The sequence below is a fragment of the Nyctibius grandis genome, chromosome 4 (genome assembly GCF_013368605.1).
Source record: "Nyctibius grandis isolate bNycGra1 chromosome 4, bNycGra1.pri, whole genome shotgun sequence".
NCBI classification, from domain to species: domain Eukaryota; kingdom Metazoa; phylum Chordata; class Aves; order Nyctibiiformes; family Nyctibiidae; genus Nyctibius; species Nyctibius grandis.
The window spans coordinates 1440999-1460743 of NC_090661.1; the positions used below are offsets into that span (position 1 = coordinate 1440999).

A 19745-nucleotide genomic window follows, 5' to 3' on the forward strand; every position below is an offset into this window, starting at 1 on the left:
TATTCACTAGAAGCTAAGAACGTCAAGAAAGACGTTGAGGTGTTGAGGCGTTGGGGCGAGTGCAGAGGAGGGTGACCAAGCTGGGGAAGGGTCTGGAGGGTCTGACCTGCGAGGAACGGCTGAGGGAGCTGGGGGTGTTTAGCCTGGAGAAGAGGAGGCTCAGAGGTGACCTTAGTGCAGCTACAACTACCTGAAGGGAGGTTGTAGCGGGGTGGGAGTCGGCCTCTTCTCCCAGGCAACCAGCGATAGGACAAGAGGACACAGCCTCAAGCTTGGCCAGGGGAGGGTCAGGTTGGACATTAGGAAGCATTTCTTCTCAGCAAGGGTCATTAGCCATTGGAAGGGGCTGCCCAGGGAGGTGGTGGAGTCACCATCTCTGGAGGGGTTTAAGAAAAGCCTGGCCATGGCACTTAGTGCCCTGGTCTAGTTGCCATGGTGGTGTCAGGGCAATGGTTGGACTCCATGAGCCCAGAGGGCTCTTCCAACCTCATTGACTCTGTGAACTGCTGGAAGATGGGAAACAAGCTGATAGTCTGGTTCTAAACATTTATCCTCTCTGCTGATGGCTGCCTCCAAAGAAAGTTTCTCCCTCTGTGTAATAATTACAAATAGAGTTGATCTGTTATAAACAAACAACTACAATTTGGTCTGTTGCACAAATTCTTGGTTGTGCCTTTACCACAGTTTAACTCCGTGGTAAGCAAGTCTGAACTACAAAGGCTGAAAAAAAGTGATGTAGCCACGTGGGTGAACAGAAATCAGCTACTTTAATTTGGTGTTTACAGACCTCAAATAATTCAGTGCCTTGGTTGGCCAAAACCCAGGGCAGACCATCTCCTTTGCTATTTTCTATTCCACCCCTACCTGAAAACAGTTTAAGTACAAAGTGAACGTTATTGAGCACTGTTTAATCTCAGAGACGTAAAAGAATTCATGGCCCTCTCAGAAAGCAAAGAAATGTGGAAAATCTAAATGTAACTTTGCTTCCACTGCACTCAGAAGAGTCTCCAGTTCCAACCCTAATGAGAAGTGAATGGCAGACTACTTATATAAATTTAAAACACAAATTTAGCAGTCTATTTTTGAAAAGCATGACCTAAATCCATGGTGATATTACTAATGGGCTGTTAGTCAGCCTTATAACTATTTTTTTGTATAATTATAGTATATTCTAATATAGACAGTGATTTTAATATTATGGAATGAGGCTTTTATCACTGCAAAGTTACCTTTTCCATTAGAGCAGACACTGTTTCCTAAGTTTCAAAGGAATAAAACTATCTGGGCTTCAGTTTCAAACCTCACATGTAGATAACCAAACAGACTGGAGATGTAGGGAAAGGAAAATGGAAATATTCTGGATTGCTTTGCAGTTTGAAAGCACAAAACTGCTCTGAAATATTCTAATTGTGTGTGTGAAAACCCACAGAGAGGGTAGAGAAAAGAGCTTGAAAGCTATTGCTCTTACTGCCTGGGCTATCAAAGTGGGGAGAGCTGTCAGCGTGGCTGGGCTTCCTTCTAGCAGCTCCTCCTTGTCATCCTGGATGGCCCAACACCAGGAAACAAACCTCCCCAACACCATCATTTGAGTAGTTTTGCTCTATAAAAGTCCAACAGAATTAAGTATGGATTCACGCCCTTGACTTATGATTATTTTTAAATTAACACTGTTATAAAACCAGTGGATTTTATTTCAAAAATAGTGAAGCTAAATTATTCTTTTTGCAGCTAATTTCCTCTAGGGATTGTCACAGTCCCTCTTTTTTTTTTTTGGCATGCTAACCCATAAATCTCTGTTTTTTGACCCAAAATAGCTCAGAGACCTCATATATATTTTAACTGTGGCATTCACAGAAACCCAAGCAATCGCTTTCACTGTGGTACCGGTGGAGTGAGATGAAGGCTCATGTAAACATCAAAGAGTTTTAATTTGTAGGATGTCTGATCGACGCTGCGTGAGGCACAGGCCTCCACGGGTGGAGATAACAGGCCATGGGCAGGAATCAGCAAGAAAAATAACAGAAATCAACCAACTTAGAGGAAAGCTCCCAAACGGCCAAGTGCTTTTCTCCAAATTAAATGTGTTAGCAAGACACCTCATTTATTTTTGTATTAAAGTTGACTTCTGGATGTTAAAAATGCATTAAGACAGACATTTTTAAATTCTATTATCTCCATTACTTTCCCTCAGGAATCAACAGTACATTATTCTCTGAAGATTAATACTGATAATAACTTAAGATAAAGTTATATTTCTGTACTAGCAACAATCAAAAAAAGAAATAACACAAAGGCCAAATAAAAACTCAATATAGAACAAAGGGAGTGATTTGATAACGTTTCATATATGGCACTGGCATAGGAATGTTTTCACATAAAGATCAAAAGAAAAGCCAACTGCTGCAAGGACCTATTAAAAGCTTTTGTGCACATCAATACTAGAACAAATTCCCCTTGCTTCCCTTTGGTTTCCTTTTACCTTGCTTTGTTGATCACACCAATTGTGCAAAGCCATTTTGAGCCAGTGAATTCATACAAAACCAAGTCACAGAATCAATCAATGAGGTTAGAAGAGCCCTCTGGGCTCATCAAGTCCAACCATTGCCCTGACACCACCATGGCAACTAGACCAGGGCACTGAGTGCCATGTCCAGGCTTTTCTTAAACCCCTCCAGAGATGGTGACTCCACCACCTCCCTGGGCAGCCCCTTCCAATGGCTAATGACCCTTGCTGAGAAGAAATGCTTCCTAATGTCCAACCTGACCCTCCCCTGGCCAAGCTTGAGGCTGTGTCCTCTTGTCCTATCGCTAGTTGCCTGGGAGAAGAGGCCGACTCCCACTGCGCTACAACCTCCCTTCAGGTAGTTGTAGACTGCACTAAGGTCACCTCTGAGCCTCCTCTTCTCAGAGGCAGGAGCTCCCACCTCATGGCTCCCAAGGAATTAGGAGCTCAACGTCCCACCCTGACAGGATGATCAGCAGCACCTTGGCTCTCTGAGCAGCAGCGTTTCCAGCAGCTGCTACGTTCCTTCCAACACGCCCCACCTCCAGTTTGTATTTTTCTTTCCCAATCTGGCACTGCATCTTGAGAGGCTGCCAAATTCCTGATCAGCTTAAAACTCAGCGTGCGTGTCATTACTTCGCTGGATTGGGGCAAAGATCAGCTCTAGAGTAAATTGATTTCGCCAGCCCAGTCCTGCTAACACAGACACATAGCATCAGTCTAATTACACAGATGCAAGTCCTCCCAGTGTCCTTCTGAGGTTCAACGCCAATCCCGCCGCCACAGAATGTTAAACACGTTCTCAGGGTTTGATTGCAACTTCTGAAAAGGTCATTGGAAGACAAAGTAATTTGGATGGCTCCAATAATTTTGTTCCAGGTGACAGAGGCCTTTTACAGCTTGGTTTTTACTAATTGTATGGGGGTTTTAATTACAGACATAGTGTTTTTAACTGTTACAACTAAGGATTTTATTTGAACATCTCAAAGCCATTTCACTGCAGTTTTATAACACTTCTTAAAAGCACCTCAAGCAATTAAGACCACTTTTTTGGCCTATAATTAAAAAGTCAAAACATTAGAAAAAGAAGCAGGCGTTTTATTTTGTTTGGGTTTGTTTTCTTTTCTTTTACCCACCTTGTGTCCCAGCCATGTTCCATGGTGGCCCTCAACTGGAAGGCGCTCTGCATCCCCAGTGAGGTCAGTCAGGGCATCCTGGAAGAAAAGAAGTCACCATGTGTCAGGTGAGTCAAACACCAGGAAGGTCTCAGACTCTCCTGAAAGCTTGCCAGGGTGGCCAAGGGCATGTAAGGGCCCTGCACATTGCACTTACTTTTGGAGACAGAGTTCCTCGGATACTAATGACCACCTTCTTCTTATCATGGTCCACAGCCACATAGAATGGTGTTTCATAAACCTGGAAAAGATCCACTACTGTAACAATTAGGTGAGACATTCCTGTTTAATTATTCTCCTGCTCAGGGAAAAGGACGCAGAGCAGCCTGACAGGTTATGCCTTATGGGTAAGTGCTCCTCTGAATGATCTGATTTTTGGCAGTAGCAAATTTTTCTGTCCAAGTGGCAGAACGTCCTCATGGAGAGAGAGGATGGGAAGCTCTAGGGTCAGAAAAAGGCTTAAGTTTCCTTCTTTGTACCACTACACCTGGAAGCACATAAATCCAATTAGGAAGGGCCTTAGGAGCATGCCCCAACTATGAAGGGGGTTGCAGATTCTCCTTACTGCATCGTGGCAAGAGGTGTAAACAATGTCCACTGAGGTCATATTCTCATCCAAGAAGTGGCGCCGGATGGCAATGGCATTGCAGCCACAGCAATTGTCCTCTTCGATGGTGACGCCAGGTGCGTAGCGGGGACGTGAAGGACAGAGACAGCAACATCTGCAGAAGAAAAAAAAAAGCTTTGAGGAAAAGAGGGACGTGGAAGAGACTGGCTTTAGAGTGGAATGCCTAGGGGGGAGGGAAAGACAGACCCTGCGTGCCGCACTGGCCTCGTCTCAGCAGTGATTTCCTTTGCTTGTAGGAGCTCTTGCACAAAACAGCACACAACTCATGCTTCGGCATCAAAAGGGGCATTGGGATCAGCTGTAGCTCTCCTTCTGAGCACCAGAGAGAGCTGCAGTGCAACCAGTCCCCAAGGCATCAATGCGTGGTGGGGCTGGGAACTCTCCTTAAGGGATCCTGTGCTTCATAGCACAGTCCTACATTGCTTCAACGCACAAAGCAGCCAGCATTTGCTGAGATCTAGATCTATTTATAACAGAGAACAGGTCTTGAATCATTCCAGCACAAAACCAGCAGCTCTTTTTCCTTCTTTCCCTTATGAGACACTGCACAAGTACTCTAAAGGAAGTATATTCCTCCTAGTAAGTTCAGCACAGAAGTTCCCAACCCCAAAGAGAACCCGATGACAGCAGCTGAAAGCAAACATTTAAACCAATACAATCCTGAACTGCAGCACTGCTACCACGAGGTGAGCACTATGCAGCAGGGCAGAAAAACAATTAGTCAGAGAGAACACAGCCCAAACTCTGGCCAAGTCTTGCCAATGCTTTAATAAAGACCCAAATGTCAGCTCCCTGCATATCTGGGCTCGCCGATAAATCTGATTTCTGAGCTCCAAGACAGCTATTTTGCCTCAGTGTGAAAGCAGTCTTATGCCAGACGAGTTCTTTCTGCTGGCTGTTCAAACTGCAGAGGACTGGCAGGATCCTTAGTGCACCAGAGGATAGAGCACAGGACAGTCTGGTTTATTTAACAAGATAAGCAACTGTAAGGAAGAGACTGAGGAGAAAGACATTGCAGTATGAAGTCGGAGAGTTATGGAAAGGTGGAAAGAAAAAGTATGAGAAGGGAAAAGAGGGAAAAAGCAGAAGAGAAAATAAGAATAAACAGAGGGGTGATGAGAGCAAAGTGATAAAGAAAGGAAAATTCTAAATCTGGGAGAAATAGAAGGGAAAAGGGAAGAAGAGAAGGCAGAGTGGCCACTCACGAGCAGGATCTGGCCAGGCGACAGAGTCCACATGTGGGCTTCCTCATCAGGTATATGGGCCAGCCATAGGCAGCCAGGGCAAACAGCATGTAGTAACACACCTCTTTGTACCGCTGCATCTCTTGCTGAAAGAGACAAGAGACTTGCTAAAGGCCTTGTTCCCTTTTAGGCAGGGAGTTTTTCTACCTTTTCCCTTTCTCCATCATAGTTAGACATGTGCACCCTGCTTCCTGAGCATCAGCCTTCTCCCCCAGCACCACCAGAGCTGTTTAACAAAACTAGAAGTTAGTTCTAGAGAAATTCTCCTCTATCAAACATCCTGCTGCAAAGAAAGGCCATCCCCTGTGAGCTTTACCCCACTCTACCCTAGCTGAGAAGATAAACTAGTTTAAGTCCCAAGAAGATGAGCTCTCTATACTGCTCCCACATAGTCACTGGCCACAAGATGCCCAGAGAGGATCATAAAGCCACGCTGGGGCCACATATGCCTCAGTGCTGTCCTTCTACAAGCTCTGCTGACATCCCTCCCCACACACACCTATTCAGGAGAGACAGGCAGGATGTTAGCATTAAACACAGCGCAGCCACAAGCAGGTTAATCACAGCCTCACTCGATCAGAGATGCTGGGATTGGGTCACTCTTGCCTCTCTTGCAGCAATATCATCTAATCAAGGGGGGGTGAATACGGTTTGCCCAATGAAGGGCTGCACCAGCAGCACGCCAGGAGAAAAGCCAAGCTTAATTCACCCAGAACAGAACAGACCACAGCCATTTCCATCCTGAGAACTGCTGAGAATCAGCCCCAGGGAGGAAGGCTCCACCTCACTCCAGGGAGCTCCAGAGCCCTGCCTACTGGGCTCCACCAGCTCTGCTGGTGGCACTTCCATCTGGAGCTCCACACGCAGCGCTCAACTCCTCCCTCTGCCTTTGGAGAAGCCTCACGTTGCCTTCCCCCATTTGAGTGGAAATACTATCACGTCCCACAAAGTGGAAGACAGATAACACTTTAAAAGTGATCTGAAGACAAAAAACCTCCACAGAGCAAGTGTTGTTATTATATTCTGTTGTACTAATCTTTTAATTTCTTTGATTATTCCAGATAGGGGCGGACAGGAATAAGAGAAGCCACTGAGAAGAAGAAAACAGGCTACACGGGGAAGGATGGTGAGCTTGCAAGATCACAATCCAGTGACTTACCGCATTTTTCAGATCCAGATACTTCGTGTTCCTGGTCACTGGCATCCCAGACAGAAAAGCTAAAATGTCATTGTTTGCCTGTAAGTCACAAACATACATAAAAATTCTTCTCTGTGACATCAAGACAAAATCTACACCTGAGAAACAGAAAGCACTATAAAACCTGGAACAAGATACTTTCAAGTATCCCAACCAGTCTCCTCAACTAGTTCTAATTCTGCTGTTCTTATTTCTTCCTGGTCTGATCACTGCTGTCTGAACCCCACCTCTGGGGGAAAAAAAAACAACCCCAAAGAATTTTATACCAGGTTGACAATCCACAAATCTCAATGTCAGTAATGGCTTGGCAATTTAGGAATTTTTCCTTAAAGTTCCTCCTGCAGTTTCACCCAGACACTGGAGTCTTCTCCACCTCGCTGTAGAGGAGGAATAATCTTTCCGCTCGCTTTCAAGTACCTGCCATCTCCTTCAAGGCAGTTGCCCATTTAGGATCAAGAGCTAAATCAGTACGTGTCACCTGCCTAGAAGAGACGACAGGTTTCACAGGGTTGACTCAGTGTCAGTTGGGCCTTTTTGGAGTCTTGGAAAAAGCTGCTAAAGAAGTTAGTATTTTTATTTTACAGCTCAGTGACTGGCAATAGCCCATCACACAACAGGAACGAGGTGGGCAGAGTCATGCAGTTCTCACACAGTGAGTCACAAGAGTAGAAGGTAAGTCAGAGGCCAAGTGAGATGCCCGCTGCACAGCGACACGCCCCCTCAACCCACCTCATCCAGCACAGCGTTGCGCTTCGCCCGCTGCCGTTGGCGCAGAAGAACGAGGCCTGCAATGATGTCAGACGGGACGATGTCAAGGTCTCGGAAAAACTCGGCGAAAAGGTAGGCGATTTCAGAGTAGGCGTCCTGCAAAATCCAGGGAGAGAAGAGTTTAGGAGGAGGAGTTTGGGTGTGGGGAGCCTCAAAACAGGACACGGAATGAGAACCAATGCGGCAGCAATGGCCTCATTTCTGTAGTTCTCTCCAAAACATCCACGAGATTCCTCCAGGGAACACCATATCTGGCCTAGTCTTATTAATATCTCTTATTTATTTTACATAGTCAAACTCAAAAGGCCTCAGCTGAGACTGAATTTGTGTCCAGTTCTGGGCCCTGCACTTCCAGAAAGATGTTGAGGTGTTGGAGCGAGTGCAGAGGAGGGCGACCAAGCTGGGGAAGGGTCTGGAGGGTCTGACCTACGAGGAACGGCTGAGGGAGCTGGGGGTGTTTAGCCTGGAGAAGAGGAGGCTCAGAGGTGACCTTAGTGCAGTCTACAACTACCTGAAGGGAGGTTGTAGGGCAGTGGGAGTCGGCCTCTTCTCCCAGGCAACCAGCGATAGGACAAGAGGACACAGCCTCAAGCTTGGCCAGGGGAGGTTCAGGTTGGACATTAGGAAGCATTTCTTCTCAGCAAGGGTCATTAGGCATTGGAAGGGGCTGCCCAGGGAGGTGGTGGAGTCACCATCTCTGGAGGGGTTTAAGAAAAGCCTGGACATGGCACTTAGTGCCCTGGTCTAGTTGACATGGTGGTGTCAGGGCAATGGTTGGACTCGATGAGCCCAGAGGGCTCTTCCAACCTCATTGGTTCTGTGATTCTGTGTACTATGCTGGGTGCTTAGGTGTGGGCAAGCAGACCACCTCAACATCAAACCAGACACACAGGGAGAGAAAGGAAAGGTTTTCATCTCTACATTGTAAATAAGACAGAGAAAGTAAGATGAGAATCAAATCCCAATCCAGTGTCATCTCAGAGTCATCCTTTCTCCTCAAAAGCAATGTCATTTGAACAAAGGCTATTCAGGAAAAAACCCACCAATTTTGTCCTATTAACAGCCTCTTCAATGCTGTAACTCTGTCCTGGGATCATTTTGCCCAGACCTCACCATCCCAGGCACATCACAAAGTGACAGCTTCTGAATCCTGCCACTGAAGAGTCTCTGTAGCTGCTCATTGTTCACCATCGCGCTCTTTGCTAATGTGATTTCAGAGTTAGCCACAACAAGCAGGTGCTACACATGGCAGCTCTTGGTGCTGAAGGAGGTGACCAAGTCACCAGCCTTTTCCAGGTTTATCTTTCACTACACCCAAGCAAAAGGGCCTGAAAAGGGAAACCTGGAAAATGATCTGAGTCATTAAATGCAGAGTTCACAGAAAAGAAGGTGACCAAACCCAAAAAAGAAAGACATCACGGGAGGGACAGAAGTGGAAGTGACCTGAGAGGGTCAAGCAAAGGCTCTGAAGCAGAGTGACAAAGATATTCTGAGAAGTGTTATTTACCATTGTGCTCTGTACTACAAAAAGCCCCAAGACCTTAAGTGAGAATGGTTTGGGAGGTTGGAGATGGGCTGGACTGTGAGACAACGCTGACCTGGCCATCACTCAGACCAGTAAGCTTAGAGACAAGGGTGACCCAGAGGCTGGATCAACAAGAAGTGGGACCAAGCAAGTGCTGCAGTACACAAATAGCAGTATTTTGCCTCCTGCCATCACTAAACCTTTCCTACCAAGGTCTGTCACAGCCTTACCCTGAGCTTCCAGCCTGTATTTTCACAGCATGCTTTACTCAGCACCTAAAGCCACGCCACTGAGGTCTTGTCTGTAGAAAGCCTGAGCCGTGCGCTTGGAGAAAGGCTGGTCTTCAGGGCAGGATCTCTCCATCTCTCTTCGACAGGCAAGAAAATAAATCCCTTCCCTCCTCTAGCAGTCTTGCAGGAAATGACCTACATCCTTTTCTCTCTGACAAACTCCTGGAGCGCAAGATTACTTTCGATCATTTTTTCACTTGCCTACAAAAGCAGGTTAAATCACCATTAAGAACGGGGCTTCAGGTGCCAACTGTGCAGCTTTCCATGCCAGCTGTGCCTCTGAAGAGCAAATGGACTGGCACTAACCTCTCCAACATTACAACCGCAGTATCCTTGAAGTACTGACCCCATAAATCTTAGCACAGTTCCTACAAGCACACAAGAAACGCAAACAGCCTCCAAGTAAAATATGACCAACACCCACTAACCCAAAGCGCCAGCAACACCTCTTAATGCTCTGACCAAAGCAAAGGGTCATAATGGAAGTTCAACACGTGTGTTCTGTTCTGAAGGAAGAGTTTTTGCTGGAACACTTGATATTATGTTGTAGGATTGATTGTAGTGTTCTGCTACAAACCCTGCAGGCTCTGGGGCTGGCAGAGCCGGTGAATCCCAGAATCCCAGAATCAACCAGGTTGGAAGAGCCCTCTGGGATCATCGAGTCCAACCATTGCCCTGACACCACCATGGCAACTAGACCAGGGCACTAAGTGCCATGCCCAGGCTTTTCTTAAACCCCTCCAGAGATGGTGACTCCACCACCTCCTTGGGCAGCCCCTTCCAATGGCTAATGACCCTTGCTGACAAGAAATGCTTCCTGATGTCCAACCTGACCCTCCCCTGGCCAAGCTTGAGGCTGTGTCCTCTTGTCCTGTCGCTGGTTGCCTGGAAGAAGAGGCCGACTCCCACTGCGCTACAACCTCCCTTCAGGCAGACTTAGAACTTCAGACTTCAGCCCCATAAGAACAGATTCTTGCCCTGATGCCACATCCACTCTGCAGAACTGTTATTTTCCAGCCCAGAGAACGATGAGCCTCTGCTAGAACATTTTTTCCACAAAGACTGGGAGAGACAGCGATGGGTTCATTTCGGATCCATTACATACGCATTCATTCCGCACGCTGTCATGCCAGGACACACAAAGTCAGAGCTTGTTTCTGCAAAGAAAAGAGCCTGGAAATTGCTCAAGCGGAATGTAAAAATGGAAATTCAATAGCACAAGGAATTTGAAGATTCTGGTATCTGCTTTTATCCTGAACTAAAAAAAAAAAAAAAGTAGAAACAGAGTCACTGCAGAATGAAAAGTTTGTTAAAAAAAGCTTGACACGACCTGAAATATTTTGCATTCCTGAATAAAATAGTGTTGTTCAGAAACCAGGCCATTTGGAGGGCTGTCAGGGCTCTCCAGCCAGGCTGCAGCACCCTCAGGACACGCATCTCTGGATACCTGGGCAAGGCGACCTGGTTGTGCTGTCAGGGAGAAGGGAAGGAGCCTCTGCTGTGGTAGCCCGGGCAAGTGGAGGAGCAGAAAATAACCCCCAAGGACACGCTGCTGTTGGAGCTGCCCTGACACAAAGCCCCTTTTGTTTCAGTTTTCCACATGGATTTTCCTAAGCAGCTCTAGCAGATGATCTGGAGTCCTGGGCTACGACTTCTGAGCGGGACAGCAGGCTGGGGCTGGGACATTCCCTGGGCACACGGTGGCATTTCATCCCGTGCTGCAGGAGCGTGCCACGGGGAGGGTCAGGGGACAGCACACGCTGCTGGATTTCTGCAAAAAGCCTGTGACGATTCCTGCAGCCGTCTACACTTTGGAAACTGTACCCTGAGGATAACTACACAGCACTTACCAACAAACCCTTTCAATCTAACTCATACTGGTTGCCATCTGTGACGAACACATGCTCAGGTAGCCTTCACCCAACTCTCCATTATTCTTACACAGCTCTTCATCTTATTACACCTTTCCCTTTTGAGGTTAAAACCCCAATCTCGTTTCTCTTCCTATACAAGTTCACACCCCCTCCAATATGCTCCTGGTTCTGCTGCATCTTTTAGGAGACCAAACACAAAGCTATATTTAGTGAGGACATCACCAATGTGGTCGGTCCCTTGGTGTTTTCCCTGTTTTTTTCCATGCCCTTCTACTGAAGCTACACGTTTTTCTGATTTTTTTGGCCACTGCTGCTTTGTTGAAGCGTCCTTGATAACTCCTAGCTCTTTTCTGAGAGGTTGTAACTAATTCTGAGCCTACTGTATGCAATTAATTTAAATTGTTTCTTCAGATGCGCACACATCACGTCGTCTTTATGACTTTATCTTTGATAACAATTCCCTGGTTCTGCTTGGTCTTTCAAGAGTTCTCAAATACTCATAATTCTGACCAATTTAAACAAGTCATCAGCAACATTTTCTACCTTAGTACTCACCTCTCCAGCAGGTCCTCAGGAGTCCTGTCAAGTACCACCCTAAGGCACAAATCTGCTCCCACTGCTTCCAGTAAGAATGGACTGCTAACTTTTGGGGAAGCAATATCAAGCCCCTTACCCTTCCCTGTTGGACAGATAAAAGCAAGGGAAAATCCCAGCTGTGGTACGTGAAAACTTCAAACCAATGATCTTCACATGAATCTATGGATTAAGTAGTAGTTTTGACTGTTAATAATCCAGAAATATTCTATTGCTGATTCTGCCAGATTTGCATTTTCCCATTTTCAACGAGGTCTCTTCTCCTTAAGTGTATGAGACATTCTCCCAGGCAACCAGCAATAGGACAAGAGGACACAGCCTCAAGCTTGGCCAGGGGAGGGTCAGGTTGGACATTAGGAAGCATTTCTTCTCAGCAAGGGTCATTAGCCATTGGAAGGGGCTGCCCAGGGAGGTGGTGGAGTCACCATCTCTGGAGGGGTTTAAGAAAAGCCTGGCCATGGCACTTAGTGCCCTGGTCTAGTTGCCATGGTGGTGTCAGGGCAATGGTTGGACTCGATGAGCCCAGAGGGCTCTTCCAACCTCATTGATTCTGTGAACAGGAAAACCCACCTAAGCAGACTGGCTGATAAAGGCAAACTGCAGCTGACCACAAAGCACTGTCAAAGGTGGAACCTAAACATAGTGAAAATACGTATTTCTTCCACCGATCTCTTCACTTAAAATTATTATCCCAGTTCACTGTAACAGTGAGGGGAAGAACAACTTCAGGAGAAGAGTTTAACACTGACAACGTTGCTTGTCAGTGCTACTAACTTTACTTTCAGAGCCAGTCCTGCAATACTCAAAACCAGGGGGTTAAGACTAGCCACTTTGAAAAGAAAACTGCCCTACTCAGCGGTGTTACATCTGCATCTAGAAGGAAACAGCAGCTTCTGTTTCTGCATGGAATACCCAGGTACCCTCCTGCAGAAATGCAAGTGCTCACTCAGGCTACCTGGGCTGAAAGGAAGGAAAAGGAACCAGCACGCAGCAAAATTTCAAGCCTGGTCATTCTGAGGGTAGCTCAGCTCGTTGCTCCTTGGAAGGCATTTCCAGTCCTTGCATGCACTACTGTCAAGGCTCACTGGACTCCTTGTGCCTCCACATCACAAAGAACACTCATGGTGAACTGAGATACACATCTTCCAGGCTTGGCAGCAGGAACCCCATGCTGCTCCGCTCTGCTGAGTCCCAGGGATCGTCAGCCACACACACAGTTTGCTCCCTGAAAGGAGATATTTGGTACCTACCGACTGGGAGTCTTTTGTCCGTGTGCAGCAAAGGAAAACTTTGAGTCTGCGTGTCCAGCTGCTGGCTTGCCCTTCTTCCAGGCGGTGTCTATAAATAAAGGGTAGAGGATGCACATGAGGACAGGCAGGAGAACACGACTGCAAGCAAATAGTAGGATCCAGCACAAAGCCACACAGCTTACTGCGTGCTAAACCCTATTTTTATCCTTGTCTAGCAGGGACAAGGAGACCACATATAGATTAACTGAGCTCATTCTATAGGATGTGAAGGTCAATAATCCAGCTGTTCTGGCCAGGACCAAGCCTCTGTATTTATACACATGGTGTCCTGCCCAAATGGGATAGCCACAATGAAGCTACTGTTGTTGTAGGATATCTGCTGGAAGCAGGATGTCCAACAGCACCTGGTGCTCGGGGTGGAAGGAGGGTCTACTGGTAACCTGGCAGCTGCACATGTGCTAGGGTGTACTACCACTCAGTAGGAGCGAGGGATGGGAAGGGTACAAAAGACCCCAAGCACTCAGTATGAGAAGAGCTGGGCTATTTTTTCCAATAAATAGCTTATTTGGAAAAAATCTATTTCTTAAACTTAAACCAGTCTCAGAATTGAAACAATTTGCACTCTTTATTCAAGTACAGTGCATTACTTGAATCAAAAAAAGGAAAGCAAGCTAAAGGTCCTCCTTTTCAATTTAGAAAAGGTTAAAAAAAGGCTGAATACAGAAGGTTTAGCTTAACCCACATTTGCTTTATATGACATTTCAATTTCAGCTTCAAAATTAGCTAATTGCACAACCCTATTTAAAATGAACCATAGCTGAGTTCACGCCACCATTGTGAGCTTGTCCTATTTAATACATTCTGCAGGGTGACAGTCCCTTATGTGGGACTGGCATATCTGCAAATAATCCTTAGATCAAGTCAGGCTTAGTGGCACTGAAGTGGGTGACTGATTCCCTACCAGAGTGCCATGCTACCTACATAAGTCCACAGCTCCTCTAATGCAGGTTTGTTTTTTTTAACGTGAACACAGACTAACTCAACACAGGTCAGAGCAATGAAAAAAGATCCCTTCTGTTTTCTGGCAGGTGATCACACTAGGAGAAGCCCAAGCACAGAAAGTGGGTTGCACCTGGGCGAAAAAGATGCTGGTAAAGGAGTATTTGCCTGCAATAGGAGCAGATCCTACAGGGCAATCCATCAACTCCTGCCTGAGCGTTTTAAAACTATCCCTAACCTCCAGGGAAGACTCCAAAAGAGGAACAGAAACACGAGTGTCCAAAGACAGAGCTGGCAGAACGCAGTTTGCTGCACCAAATGCCAACGAACTCGGGCAGCGATGCAAAGAACTTCACAACTCCACCGCGGGGGTTGAACAAGCAAGTGTGCTCTGAGCTATTTTCACTCCAACTTTTCCCAAATTCTTCCTTCCTAACACTGAACTTCCACATTTTAGTAAGAGCTCTAAATTGAGTTTCTTAGCAAAGCCTCAGCACAATTAGCTGAGCCTTTTGTTTTGTTGTTTTATTCCTTAGCTCTGCAAGAACATAAGAGCCCACACACATCACGATGCCACTGGTAAAGGAAAACCAGTGTGTAACAGTCCAACAGCTACAGCAGAGCACCCCAAGAAGGAGGCCAAAGTTAAAACCTTAAACAAGGTTTTTCATGAGTTAAGACAGAGGAAATGCAGCTCAGGTTAAGTATAACACAAAGGTCAAATTACTGCTGTACACCAGAAGGCTGCAGGGGGATTTCAACAGGAACAGCTGGCCCTCAGCACCTTACAGGATCACCATCCAGAAACAGGCAGAGAATTTCATAATATATTCTTTGGAAAGGAATTGCTTTAAGTGGAGAATTTCATAATATATTCTTTGAAAACAATTGCTTTAGTAGTGAACACATAGTAACATTTTATGTTTCCCTTTCACATCGTAGCCCACAGCAGTTTGCTTGTTAACATCTGTTAACGCTCCCTTTCTAGAGTGGAAATGTGCAAACATCAAGCACAAGCTCTCTGGAAATGTTACAGGCTTGGAGGGAAAAACCTGGCCGTGGCCCAAGGGACAAACACCTTCACTCAGTTGTCTGGGATCTCCAAACTCCTCACAAGGGAGATAAAAGTAAATCAAAACAAACCCCAAAATTACATTCTCTGGCAAACAACTTTGCCATCTGTGGCACTCGGTTTCCCTTTGGAAAAATAATGCATTGAGCCAGACAGCTTTGATGGAGGATGGGGTGGTAGATCCCCAGTATCACCACAGCTTCTCATCCCCATCTCCTTGGGAATGTCCCCATCACAACGCAGCAATCACACACGTTAGGTTAACAGGGCACTAACTCCAAATGTTCAAGGCTAGTGATAGTGACTAGTTAGGAAGAATGTCTTACACATCCCACAATAAAAAAAAAACAGGCTCCTTCAAACAAAACTTGCTGCATCGTCCTTAGAAAAGTCTGTTTTCCCCTCAAAAAGACAACCTGAAGGATCCCATTTCAAGACATTGGAAGAGCATGTATTCAAAACACCCCTTGAATACACATTCCCAATGAGAAATGCAAAATTTGCAGAGTATTTTTTTTAAAAGCCTCATTTTTTAGCATCCAAACCCTAATGCCCTCAAGTCCTACAAAGCCACATTCCTTGCTGACAGTTACATATGTCAAGGCTGCATACGAAAACAAAGCCTGTTTGTGTTGTCCTGCTACTGGAAAAAACACTTCTGAAAAATGCCTTGCTTGGTGAAAAAAAGCTTTCATATCCCCATCTGGGTAGCTCAAAGATGCAATCAATTCTTAATTAAAAGATCTGCCTGCTAACACAAAAGAAATTGCTTCTTGGCCAAGACCAAATACAAGAAACCTCAGGCCAAAAGGTCTTTGAAGGCAAAGAAAGGAAGACAGAGGCTTTGGAAGAAGATGTGGCCTCAACCTAGGCAAAATCTAAGCACTGCCTCACTGTTACCAGGCAGAAGAGGGCTACAGGATGGACAAACAAGCTGTTGAGGTCAGCACCAGCTCAAGGGGCTCGTAAGGATTCACAAATCCAGCGACTAACACACAATCCAGATACCACGTTGCTTCACCTCCTTTTGATAGATGCCCACACACAGCACCTGACAGTCTGAGCTGATTCCAAAAATCACCCTCACCAGCAAAGGGAAGCAACACTTGAAGCTGAATACTCCCTGAAGCAAGGCAAGGAGAATGTCAAGACCCAAAAAAAGCAGGGCACCCTTCCAGGAAGGCTGCTTTACCTCAGGTTGTATGTCCTCAGGTTGCGCTGTCTCCGCTTCGTGGCACGCAGCTTGACAAAGGTCCGGCCTGTCGGGTCGAAGACGCACAGGACAGTGATGCAGACGCTCAGGATGACAACCCAGTTGCACACCACCATGCCTGCAGAGAAAGAAGAGGAGTCAGGTGGCTCTGCCCATAAGTCTTGGCAGCATCGCTTCCTGCTTTTCACCACACACATCAGACCCACCTCTCCACCGCTGCTGGGCAGAGAAAGTTACCCCAAATACTCTTGCAGCCAGCTGCAGCAAAAGGAAATCCTCTGGGAAGGCTTCTAAGCCTGTTTTAGGAGATTGTCCATGCAGAAGGCCATTAAATACTCACTGAGTATCTAGGGGGACTGCAACATTAGCATCATCCCCACAGGGGACGGGCCGAGATGGAAAAGAAGTTCCAGGAAGGGTCTGGAGGGTCTGAGATACGAGGAACAGCTGAGGGAGTTGGGGGTGTTTAGCCTGGAGAAGAGGAGGCTCAGAGGTGACCTTAGTGCAGTCTACAACTACCTGAAGGGAGGTTGTAGCGCAGTGGGAGTCGGCCTCTTCTCCCAGGCAACCAGCGATAGGACAAGAGGACACAGCCTCAAGCTTGGCCAAGGGAGGTTCAGGTTGGACATTAGGAAGCATTTCTTCTCAGCAAGGGTCATTAGCCATTGGAAGGGGCTGCCCAGGGAGGTGGGGGAGTCACCATCTCTGGAGGGGTTTAAGAAAAGCCTGGCCATGGCACTTAGTGCCCTGGTCTAGTTGCCATGGTGGTGTCAGGGCAATGGTTGGACTCGATGAGCCCAGAGGGCTCTTCCAACCTGGTTGATTCTGTGATTCTGTGAAAACAGTAAAGCCATTTTGAACTGAAGAAGGGGAATCAGATCTTACAGACTCCCCAGCCAGACCCTTCCATGGGAATGTGAATTCTTGCCTCAGTGCAGACAGCACAAACAAATGAATAGAACAACTGTTCCGAGCAATAACATCTCAGGAAAACAAGCACCACATTTACAGCTACAATCCACTTCCACCAGTCAATCCCCACATGCACGAATGAATTAGCTCTCCAAGGCAAGAGGATGTCTGCGCATACACAGGAATGCACAAAAAAAACCCAAACACATTCCAAATACGTACCCAAAGTGACACTCTTTGCTGTGAGATCATTGCAGGAAGCGTAGTACTGCGTTAGCCAAACGATGCCCACAATAGCATACACAAACTCAATCACCAAGATAGCTGAAACAAAAGGAACACAAGGGATAGTAGCAGCGTCTCCCTAAGGATTAACGACTGCCTCACCCCATCTTCTGGAGAGGAAACCCAAAGACAGGTTCCTTAGCAGGATGGCTGCACAGAAAAGTGCCTGCAGGACTGGGCCCCAATGCTTTGGGAGGTGATATTCAAGAAAATGAACCAGAAATGTAATGTGTCCTTAACACTAACCACTCCTAAACACCACAGGGCTGTCAGTGCCCTTGGCTGTGTTGGAGGTGTGAATCAGACAGCCCTACCTTTCACCCGTGACAGTGGAAAGACTCCTTTAGCTAACAAGAATCACCACGTAACAGCACCCAGCTCTTAACCACCTCAGACAGCTCGCCTGATTCAGAGATGGGAAATAAAAGGTAGTGTGTATCCAGGATTAATCCTGCTTACACTTAGCAAATGTTCCCAGCACCTCCGCCCTTTGCCATCCTTCCAGTAAGAGTTCCCAGCACACAGTCCTCAAGGAGTCACTTACTGGCTCCCCAGTTTTGCGTGCTACCCTGGGAATGAACAAGAAACTGGGGGGTGACGGTGATTCCCTGGCACAAAAGTGTTGGGAAACACTGCTCTGAAGTGCCCATCCTCACACATTACAACCCCAAGGTGCAGGTGAGCAATCAGGTATGGAGAGAGTAAATAGCTTGCTTAGTAACACCTAGCAAGCCTTTGGTGGAGCCCAGACTAAACCCACATTCCAGCCTAGCCCACTAACCACCCACCCTCCTTATCTACATGTTGGCACAGTATCTTTCCATGAGTGGCTTTACTACACACTCTCACTACCCTGGAAAGACCAGTTCAAAGAGCCACACAGCAAATAGCTTTCAACAGCAGCAGGCAAGGAACCAGGGCTGGACCTGGCTCCTGATCAGCCCAGCTTATGTCCTTAAACTGAGCTAGGCTTTGCCTCCCTTGGCTTGTCTCCCCTCTGAGACTACCTGCTGCAGGACAGGAGCAGCAGGAGCACCGATGAGACTTTCCTGGGTTCAGATTGGAACTCCTTCCCTAGATTTATGTGCACTAAACAGCACGTGCTTAAAATGGGACAGTCACATGGACCTTGCCCACACAACGGTCACACTCCTATTTCTATCATCAGAACTGAGGAAGCCATTAGGAGTAAAAGGCCCCATGAAATAAGCACATACAAGACCCAAGATACAGTGTAAACACAGATCCTGAACATCTGTATTAGTTTAAGGCAGGCAAGGAAGAAAAGTAGATGATTCTTGGGGAGGAAAACGGCTCTTTGGATACTCTCTACCTCCCTTGTTCCATTTAGTCTGGTTTTAAAACAGTGTTACTCAAACTGTCAGGCTCTGCGTGCTTCCCTAAGGAGATTGCATTGTGTCTGGGAAACTGGAGAGAAAGATTTGTTTGCTATTCATGCTCATGATTTGCACTTAGCACTCAACGGCGGAAATGTCTCCCAGACAGAGCTTTCAAGCAAGGTTAGCAGTGTTTTAGCAAATCCTGCATGAAAACAATCCAGCAAAAGCAGAGATGCAAAAACATGAGATGTTTTGTTTGGAATGAGCTTGACTCTGCATCTCCAAAAGCTGTTTCTCTTAAAAATCTTCACTCAGCACAGAAAAATCTGATCGAGTTTCTGTACCTGGAAGACAATGGAACAGAGGAGGGAAGACAAGCTAAAAAGGAAGCCCTGAATGATAAATTAAGGAATAAACTCTTCTCTGATCTAGTTCTTGGTTGGTGAATGAGACAGGAAATGTTTTTAGGAAGACAAATAGCACTCTAAAGAGAGAGGATGCAACCAGTGAGCAGGTGCTAAACCTATTTATCTCATGGTGCCTGGAGGTGGAATATCAAAGTGCAGGTTGCTGGATGGAGAGATGCATCACATGTGAGTCAAGAGGTCAAGTATAAGTCTCAAGGCAGGTGGGTGTAGGCTTAAGTGTCTCTATGATAGGTAAGGACATGCACGTGCCTCAGGGTGAGAACCACCATGATTTACACAGACATATGCCTATATCGTAGGAAAATGCGTGGAAAAAGGTGAGGGAGAGGTGTAGATGCATCTCACTGTGGCAGATCTCTGCTGGGAGACAGAAGGGGAGCATATTTTGTTAGAGGAAAAGGCTGTACCTGCATCCCAATGAGGGTGACAAGTTAAAGGTTTGCTAGA

The 19745-nt window shown here is 46.4% G+C and overlaps 1 protein-coding gene across 5 annotated transcripts in view; it reads right to left on the minus strand.

Annotated features, from left to right (window-relative positions):
* Positions 1 to 19745, minus strand: part of DAGLA (diacylglycerol lipase alpha) — a 106511-nt gene that overhangs the window by 51075 nt on the left and 35691 nt on the right. For all 5 annotated transcript variants that reach the window (XR_011047925.1, XR_011047923.1, XR_011047926.1 and 2 more), the window contains 9 exons: positions 17468 to 17569; positions 16313 to 16451; positions 13050 to 13137; positions 7478 to 7612; positions 6710 to 6787; positions 5512 to 5636; positions 4244 to 4400; positions 3836 to 3919; positions 3640 to 3717 (listed from right to left, as the gene is read on the minus strand). Coding sequence is in view for 1 of the 5 variants with exons in the window: in XM_068397696.1 (XP_068253797.1) it covers positions 3640 to 3717; positions 3836 to 3919; positions 4244 to 4400; positions 5512 to 5636; positions 6710 to 6787; positions 7478 to 7612; positions 13050 to 13137; positions 16313 to 16451; positions 17468 to 17569 (986 nt within the window). In the remaining 4 variants the exon portion in view is untranslated. The remainder of the gene's footprint in view (positions 1 to 3639; positions 3718 to 3835; positions 3920 to 4243; positions 4401 to 5511; positions 5637 to 6709; positions 6788 to 7477; positions 7613 to 13049; positions 13138 to 16312; positions 16452 to 17467; positions 17570 to 19745) is intronic.